Consider the following 9404-nt stretch of genomic DNA (forward strand, 5'->3'; position numbering starts at 1 on the left):
AAGCTCCAAATTGTGTTCAGGGTTTCATTTTACACATTGTTCTAGCTAAATGGTAGTTTTTGTTGATCTAAGCGTCTTATGTTTACCCACTGACTGTCTATAAATGTAATACTGCATGTATTACAGTCTGCGGCTGTACATAAACAAGGCAAAGGAAACGCTGTTGATTGACACACCTCCAACCAATCGGGTTGTTGGTATTTTAACTTCCTGGTTTGAAGCCAATCAGCGTAGCGCATCAACAAGCTTTAGCCAAGTGCGGTTGTCGAGACTTTCGAATGTACGTGCTGTCCAAAACGTCAATACAGTCCAAATAGACCGGAAGTCTAGAGTATTAAAGTTCAAAATAAATTGTTATTCAGCTGTACAAAAATTGTAAAACTGCTGTAGTTGTAGCTGACTTACTGGACACTAGTCCAGTGTGTGAAAGCAACTTCGTTCAAATAGACATCATTGCATGTCGCTTAGGCTTAGCTTTGTTTCATATAAAATGTATCAAGTATATTGAACTTTCTGAATGATTCATGATTTATCAAAGCTTTACAGAACAGTCTTCCTTAATAAAATGTTATGAGCTTATTACTTTCAAGAAGCTGTGAATGTTTGGGAGTCATCAAAAGGCCTCCTATAATAATCCATCAAGCCAGCAATTGTAAACGTTATTACATTGTCAATTAATTGATTCTTGCCCCCCCTTTTTTTACCCCCACTATTCAAACAAATTATATAATATCTGGTGGGGCTCTGCTGCATTGCAGCTTTATGTTTATCCTAATTTTATATGGGCTTTCTTGAAATTGTGAAATTAATGAAAACCAGAAAAAGCACACAACCCCTCTTCCTATTTTGTTTATTACATCTGATTTTATTATTTTATAAATGTATTATATATTTTTTATTATTTTATTTCACTCGTGTTTTAACTATTGCCATGTTTATATAGAAAGATTGGACGATTTGCCTTTATTCGTTGTAAATTAAGCTTGGAGAAATAACTTTTTAAAAAAGATTAGGTCTCCAGAGATTTTCAAGACATGGCAAACACCCAAACGTTCTATTCTTCAATAATGCATTATAAGTTATATCTTTTAAAAGTATTAAATACTGTATTAACTACAACAAAGCCATCATAAACAATCTCTTGAGGCGCTTTCTTAAAAGAAATAAAAAAAATTGTGTTTTATTTTGAAAAATACAACCGGAAGTCGACGTTATCATTCGGGCTACTTTGACACCGTTGAGGTGCCCTGAGCTTCCAACAATGTAGATACAGGAAGACTTATTGAGAGCAAATTGTCCACCTATTATCATGTGAACTTATGGATATTTATTTTTCTCTTCGTCTCGTATCCACCGGAGGCCCGCGCGCGCTGGGACAGATGTGTCCACCGAGGAGAGAGAAGGACTGTCCGTGTGACTGTCAACATAACCGGGGGATGAATTGGTCGTGTTTCCACTGAGTCTCATTCTCACGTTCAGGTCCAGACATCGCTATTAAACTTTCAAAATGAGGATCCTCACGTCTTTGCTGAAAAACACGAACCCAAAAATCGAGTATTACTCCAGATTTTCACCGTCTCCGCTCTCAATTAAGCAGTTTCTGGATTTTGGTAAGAAGCAATTTGTGCTGTCATCTTAAAGGAGTGATATGCTAGTAATAAAGGAGGGCCTTTTTTATTGACTTACATTTTAGTCACTATTTTCAGTCAGAAATTTAATCTCTGAGTTTTTACTAATGATAAAGTCTTCTTTTAGCTGCGATGAAACATTAGACCTTGTTATGGTCAGATGTGGCATTTGAATTTGGTGTTTACCCTTAATAACCCAGCCATAACAGCACAAACTGTACAATGCATGCTGGTGGCTCCTGCATGGCAGCTTTCTGTTGCAGGTTTGTTTACCATGTGCTTGCTCCTGCCTGCAGGTATTTTGATTTAAACTGGAGCAACAGCACATAAGCAATGAAGGATGAACTCCCCAGATCATGTTACACAAGTTTTTTAATGTTCAACAAGTTCATCTCTCATGGTTTATTTATGTGATTCCACGGCATGGATCATTGTAGTTTAGCATCAGACAAATGAATGGTTGGTGAGTCAGTGTTTTTTCCTGCGTACAACCAATAACTGTGCTAGACTGTCAGACATGTCTGTAGTTGAAATGTAAGATGACAGTGTTGTTCGCCACACTCAAGTCTTTCCTAATCCATCTCTGATTAAAACACGAGTCATCTCTGTTACGTAATTTGTTGTCACAGCTGTGGATTGGATGTGAGGCACAGGGAGCGTGCAACACTTCTTGGCTTGCATGAAGAAACAAAGGGGGGATCTTGTCAGCAGTAATTGTTTGTGTCATTAGAGCAGTAGGACAAACCATATTCCAAAGGGAACAAATGAGACATCATGGAGGGAAAGCTGCAGACTGTGTGTGGCCTTCAGGGGCTGACTCAGTATTTGCTGGTTTCACTACCCAGTTTTATGGCTAATGCACAGTCTCTTTATTTTGCTGAATCAGGGGAAGCCTGTTCGTTGAGCGGAGGTGATGGGACATTTCCTGTCATTTTAGTGCAAAAGTTCATCTGCACTGTATGAGACGTTACCTTTGTTGCCTTTTTAACAGCTGAAATAACATGAAAGCATTTCCCCCTGAATAGATTTCCACTGGTTTTATCTGCTGAGGTTGATTAGGCTTCCAAGTGAGTCCTCACGTTCTCATGAGGCTGGTGTATTTGCAGACTGTGTAAGCTACATTTTGGTCGAGGGTAAAAATGCAAAGTCACTCACGAGACAGAAATGATCACACAGCAGTAATTCTGTGTTTTCTCTGTTTAGATTTGAAAACATACATCCTCCATTACTCCTCTTCACTACTGGGTCGTGAGATTTATGATATCCTTTTATGAGCTAATGTTGGCAAACAGTAAACACAGTCCCCGCCAGTCAGCAAAGTTTGAGGTATCATATTAAAGGTTGAAACTGATTACAGCTCCCAACGACAGACTTCAATTTAAGCTGTTGCTACTAGTATGTTTACCTTCTTTACTCGTCCCTTTGCACATATAAATCATTTTTATTGGACACATACTCTTTTAATGGGGAATTAAAAACTACTTTGGGGTTATTCCATAAGTTTTAGAAGGGTTTGTCATGCACAAAATGCCTCAGAAGAACACCTTTCTAATACTGTGACCGTTGCAGCCCCAACTCACACCACTTTTTTCTTTCAGGCAGGGACAATGCTTGCGAGAAAACTTCCTACATGTTCCTGCGCAAGGAGCTGCCGGTGCGGCTGGCCAACACCATGAGGGAGGTCAACCTGCTACCTGACAACCTGCTCAGCCAGCCCTCCATCAGACTGGTGCAGAAATGGTGAGACACTTTATTGCTGTCGGGAGATAGCAGTTATAATAGTGGCATTGTTCAGAAGCGTGTGTAAAAGTTGCCCTTTGACCTCTGCTTTCTTTATCAGGTACATGCAGAGCTTTGTGGAGCTGCTGGATTATGAGAACAGAAAGCCGGAGGACTCTCATGCTCTGAATGAGTGAGTGACTATTGCCTCATAAAAGAAGTACAATAAATGTACAGTAAGAACAGCTATGTCAGCCACCCAGTGTTTTTATAGTCCATCTTCCACTGCAGCTAATCCCCTTAGTACACATAGATCTCTTCTGACTGTACAGGTAACCGTGTGTATTTATACTATAACAATGCCCGTGTGACAGCCAACATGAAGTATAACCACAGAAAGGAATCTTGATAAGTCCGTCTGTTTCCACAGCACCGTTCCAAGAATGGTTCATTTCACAGGAAATGAAAGAGCAGTGATATTAAACTTTGTACTCATCCTGATTCACCTTATTTAGCCTCTCAAACAGCAAAAAACATACAAGAGATTATAGACAGATCAAGGAAAATAGACTCTTAATTTGAAAATTTCCTTTTTAGTTTCCTGGAGCTTTTGATTGAGATCCGTAACCGTCACAACGATGTGGTTCCCACCATGGCTCAGGGAGTCATCGAGTACAAGGAGAAGTTCGGCTTTGACCCCTTCATCAGCAGCAACATCCAGTATTTCCTTGACCGCTTCTACACCAACCGCATCTCTTTCCGCATGCTCATCAACCAGCACAGTGAGTCAAAACAAAACTATTTGGATCACAAACAAACGGTCTCTCCTGCCGCTTACGTCTCACTGGTTTTTTCCATGCCTTTCTGTGCAGCTCTCCTGTTCGGGAACGACACCAACCCTGCCCTTCCAAAACACATTGGCAGCATTGATCCCACCTGCAGCGTGGCTGAAGTCGTCAGTGGTGAGTTAAAGAAGGTCACACGTGAAATTATTTTTTAAATTTTTTATACTGTTAGATTTTTTCGCTGTTCATGTGTGTTTACATAGTTTAAAAGAATTCCTGCAGCGTGGATCCCAAGCTGCACGCTCAATGACCCAGCGAGGAACTGAAGCTTCGTGATGACCTGTTACAAGAATCCAAACACAAACAATCAACATATTCTGTGCTCTGACTCGCGCTGTTTTCCCTCTTCTTTCAGATGCCTATGACACGGCCAAGATGCTGTGTGAGAAGTACTACTTGGCAGCTCCAGCGCTGAAGATTGAAGAGTTCAACAGTAAGTTTCTGCTCATGCTGCATCCATGCATTTGACTGTTTCTTTCTTCCCTTTAATCCAAGTCTTTTTCGAGCTTGTGGGTGCCACATTTAGTCCTCTGATTACAATGTTCACCATCTCATTAACCTCAAAAGAACCAGCTTACTGTCTCCTTTTTATACCTCTTCTTTTCCTACCTTCTAGTGAAGGCCCCTAAAAAGCCCATCCAGGCCGTGTATGTGCCCTCTCATCTCTTCCACATGCTGTTTGAGCTCTTCAAGGTGAGCATCGGTGTTGGACTCCTAACTACTTCCGCTCTCTTTGAATGTAATTAACCCTTAATGTGGCTGTAATTCTTTAAGGACTTGTGCTAAGCTGAGTTAATTAACTGTTTGTAGAACTCAATGAGAGCCACAGTGGAGCTTCATGAGAACAGCAAAGAGGGATTGCCACCAGTAAAGGCTAAAGTCACTCTGGGTAAAGAGGATCTCTCAGTAAAGGTAAACAAGACACAAGTACACACACAAACAAATATTAGTGTTTTACGTAAATATTGAGTTTTTTCTTTCTTCATCCGTCCCCAGATCAGTGACAGAGGAGGAGGAGTTCCCCTGAGGAAGATAGACCGTCTGTTTAACTACATGTACTCCACTGCCCCTACACCCAGCCTGGAGCCAGGAGCTGTCCCTTTGGTACACACAAACACACGCACACACACACACAAAAATGAAATAACCCTGGTAAAAAATATCAAACCCTTTTTGGCGCACACGTTATTTATGTATGACGTGACATCTTGGAAATTAAATTCTGCCACTCTCCTTCCCCCACCCAGGCTGGTTTTGGCTACGGTTTGCCCATTTCTAGGCTCTATGCCCGATACTTCCAAGGGGATCTGAAACTCTACTCCATGGAGGGCGTGGGCACCGATGCTGTCATCTATCTGAAGGTAAAGTGAGCTGGTCTGGTCTGGCTCTCAAAGACATGGTGCTCAGTTAGCTCCGAGTTTATAAGAAGAGCTTCACGTTAGGGGAAGTACGCCTTTTTCCATTTTTGCCAAGAGTTTGATGGAAAGTTTGATTCGACTCTCATCTGTCTTCTAAGTATAGAGTTGGTTAGCTTAGCCAGGCATGAAGACTAGCAGTAAGGGGAAGCATCTAGTCTCGCTCTGTCCAACTTGGTGGCAAAGCTTGTTAACTAAACTGCCCTTGTCTATCAACTCTTTTTAGTTTTGACAAAGCAGTTTGTGTAAGATTAAAATGCTATCTATGCAATTATTTTCAAATTGTAATGAGAGAAATAAACTGAAGACTTGCAGCAAGCTTACCCTCCTCCAAAATATGACATTATTACCGTACTTAAATAGAAAAATAAACTCTAATTTGGACATAAATCCTATTAAATCCAGGTTACTTATTAATTAGAGTTTCAAATTATTTAAGCTAAAGGCTTTCATTAGCTTTGTTCAGAATGGCTGTTTGGTGACATATCAGCTGATGGAAAGGGCACAACTCAGTGTTGTAATATAAATACACAAATCATGTTCAATGATCAGTTACTGATTAACTATACTTACTAATTAAAAGAAAAACATAGAAAACAGTATTTTAAATCCACGGTAAAGTATAATGTTGTAAAAAGCGGTTAGCAGGCAGTTAACATGCTAGCAGCTTGGTTAGCTAGCAGTACACTCACAGCCAAGAAATAGTTCTGTGCATTTACCTACATACAAAACTTGATGTTTTCTACCCTTCAGTTTTTGTATGGATAAGACAGGATATTTTATGTTATTTAATGAGCCTTTCGAGTTTCTGGTAGGCAAAACTTTGAGTAGATCCAGGGTAGCTGTTTTGGACCGTTTGTTTATGCTAACTTAGTAGGTTAGCATAAACGCGGCTACGCTAACTGGCTGCTTGCGGTGGCTTCTTAAGTAACAGACATGACAGTGACAGCAATCTTCTCAACTAACTCCCAGTTATATTGTGAATAAGCAAATTTACCAAAATGCCAGAGCGACAGGAGAAGAATAGCTTAGCTTAGCATAAAAAATCCAAGCAATAAAGGACAGATGCCTGAAAATCTAAAAATAATGTTTGCCTAAGAGCAACTCTTATGCTTACAACATAACAATTTATGCCTTTTTTGTTTAATCAGCAAAAAGATAAAAGTGTCATTGTCGGCCATTGCTTTAAGAGTTTACGCTAACTTAGCTTATTATCTCTGACAACGGTGTTATATTAAGCATCGTCTTATTTTTAACTGCATCTTCTTATCGACTCTTCTTGTCGTGTCTTTTTCCTCTATTCAAAGGCCCTGTCCAGTGAGTCCTTCGAGCGGCTGCCTGTCTTCAACAAGTCAGCGTGGCGGCACTACAAGACCAGCCCCGAGGCAGACGACTGGAGCAACCCCAGCAAAGAGCCACGAGATGCCAGCAAGTCCAAATACAAAGCCAACAGATAACTCTGCCTGACCCGCTAGTCATGCCCTCCGCTGGGACCCGAAAAGTGCTCGCACTCTCGCCAAGAGCATGTACGATGAAGTGTTGCCTTTGGGTAAATGGTTGGTTTAGGAACAGACTTGCTTTTACATTTCAGTGGTTAAAGGTTTGAAAAAGGTGCATGACCTTGACCTGTATCTGTACCCAATGGCAATAACATTCATCAGTGTAGCTTTCAGTGTTGTGGCATTACTGGCTCCCCTGAGAAGGAGTTTTCTCCAAATTATAGATCCTTACTGTCATGTCATCAGATGACTTCATTCCCCCCTCTGTTTAAGCTAACTTCACTGCATCACTATTATCCCTCCCTCTGTCTCATGCACAGTTTGGCCTGGCCTGTCTTTGCTGATGAGGCCGCAGCTCCCTGTGGCTGAATAAGCCATACACTGCTGATTGAGTGTCTTTCTCACCGTTACTGAAGGCTTGTATTCTGTTTCTCCCTCACAAACACAAGCTGAGTCGGGGGGGGGGGGGGGAGGGTTGAGTTTCAGTGCAAACTGGACTAAGAGGAGGTTTCATTTCCTTCCTTTGGGAGACACTTTTGACTGAACTCACAATTAGGCCAGTGTGCCACCGGCATAGTAAAGACTTGTTTTGGTTACACTCTATTTAAGCCTGGGAGAGGATTGCCTGGAGATGACAGAAAGCTATTTTGGAATAATTATAGGAAGCATTGTATCAAGAATCTTATTTTTAAACCTCTAGAAGTCAAAGAGAGAAAGCCTTACTGCTGAAAAAAAAATTATAGCATATTTGATGTTTTATAAATCTGCCTTTAAGGCGCTACAGGAACAGGAAGTTCTTTTAATTATTGCAGAATGTAATAAATGAAGAGTTTTATCTCAAAACTCTGCTCATAGGAGTCAACGTAACACCCATTTCCAGACAGTTGCCCCGCAGTACCCATCCTCATCAGCCGTTTCTCATGCAAGCCAGCTCTCTACCACGATTTAACAACTGCTAAAGGACCAAAGGAGCGTCTGCAGGATGCTCACCGAACACCGCCATGCCATTCAAGTAGCTTCAACCACACCAGCATGATGTATTGTACAAACCCTAACAGAGAGAAATGGACGTGTTGCATCTAACCAGGACGTAAAAAGTGGGAATACATCATCATGTAACATTTGACACCTGCCGTGCTTGATAGACGACATGCTAACAATGCTTCTACGCTAACAATGCTTCATCCAATCAGCCGTGTGTGTAGTAATAATAATCCTGAGTGTGTTTGAACAAGCTTGTGTGCTTTTAAAAATGTTCTTAGTTTTTATTTTAACCATAAGTAAAAAGGAAAATAGACATAAAATACATGATAGATGATATGATTATCTGGGAACAAAGAAACAATTGTGAGCTGTTTTTTTCAGGCTTTTGCACTGTTATCCTTCACTTTCCTTATTTAACTTTAGAACAACATTATTTTGATGATTTATTACTTTCTCTGATTTTTAAAATGTGTGGATGGTCCAACTAGTTTTTCCTGTTATTAAATAATAGGAACTCAAGTGTGTAGGAAAGCTGGTTGGTGAAAATGTAGTTAAAGGAGCTGCTTATTGATGCGTACACAAGTTTTTCCGGGAACTTTTTTCGTGCACTTTACTTACCCTACCCTATGTGTATTTTTCCTACACTTATTTCCTGTATCAAGATTTTATACTTGGAGAAATGATTCTCTGGTCACCCCTACTGAAATAAGACCAAACCTGCCCCCAGTTATTAAAACCACAAGATGGGGAATTTAATCATCTGAAGTGACTTCCTTTTCTCGTCTCCTTTAGCTCAAGTCTGATGTGAAAAGAATGAAGTGTAGCTGAAGAAATCAGAAAGGAAAGGTTCCTCATCTTTTTCAGCCTCACTGTAAGAGTTCATCACTGCCGATGCCTTCGTGTCCTGCCAGTCTCTGAGCGATGCTCGGTGACGAACCTGCTGTAAAGGAAGTGCTGTGTTGTACGCTACACACAACAGTCCGCCTCACTTAGACGCCTCCTTTGAACTGTGTTCCCAGCTGTGTGATTTAGAGGCTAGTTGTCAACCTTCACTGTTAAAGACTGTTTCTGTACCTGCAGTATGGCATTTCAGAAGATATATGTACATAACTATAATGTATTTGCTGTATATGCAGCCAGTGTGGAGTGTTAACTGTGTTCCCTCCAGCTTCAACAAATGTATTTGTATGCATGAACGAAGGAGCGAATGAGACATTGAACATCAACATATACCAAAAGGAGAGCAGTCTAATGTTTCAGCATGAGATCAACTTACATTGTCGAACCTGACAATAAAGAAAATTGCTGTTGTGT

At 40.6% G+C, this 9404-nt stretch overlaps 1 protein-coding gene across 1 annotated transcript; it reads left to right on the forward strand.

Annotated features, from left to right (window-relative positions):
- The first annotated feature begins 1232 nt into the window (after window positions 1–1232).
- On the forward strand, window positions 1233–9403 carry pdk3a (pyruvate dehydrogenase kinase, isozyme 3a). The gene is made up of 11 exons (XM_069666930.1): window positions 1233–1610; window positions 3227–3368; window positions 3469–3540; window positions 3945–4129; window positions 4220–4309; window positions 4548–4625; window positions 4809–4885; window positions 5003–5104; window positions 5189–5296; window positions 5440–5553; window positions 6915–9403. Exons 1-11 carry the CDS (start codon window positions 1508–1510, stop codon window positions 7062–7064), a joined length of 1221 nt encoding a protein of 406 aa, XP_069523031.1. The 5' UTR covers window positions 1233–1507; the 3' UTR covers window positions 7065–9403.
- The last annotated feature ends 1 nt before the right edge of the window (window position 9404 follows it).

The sequence above is a fragment of the Semicossyphus pulcher genome, unplaced genomic scaffold (genome assembly GCF_022749685.1).
Source record: "Semicossyphus pulcher isolate SPU_LCO1_2020_fin unplaced genomic scaffold, fSemPul1.0.p SCAF_18, whole genome shotgun sequence".
NCBI classification, from domain to species: Eukaryota; Metazoa; Chordata; class Actinopteri; order Labriformes; family Labridae; genus Semicossyphus; species Semicossyphus pulcher.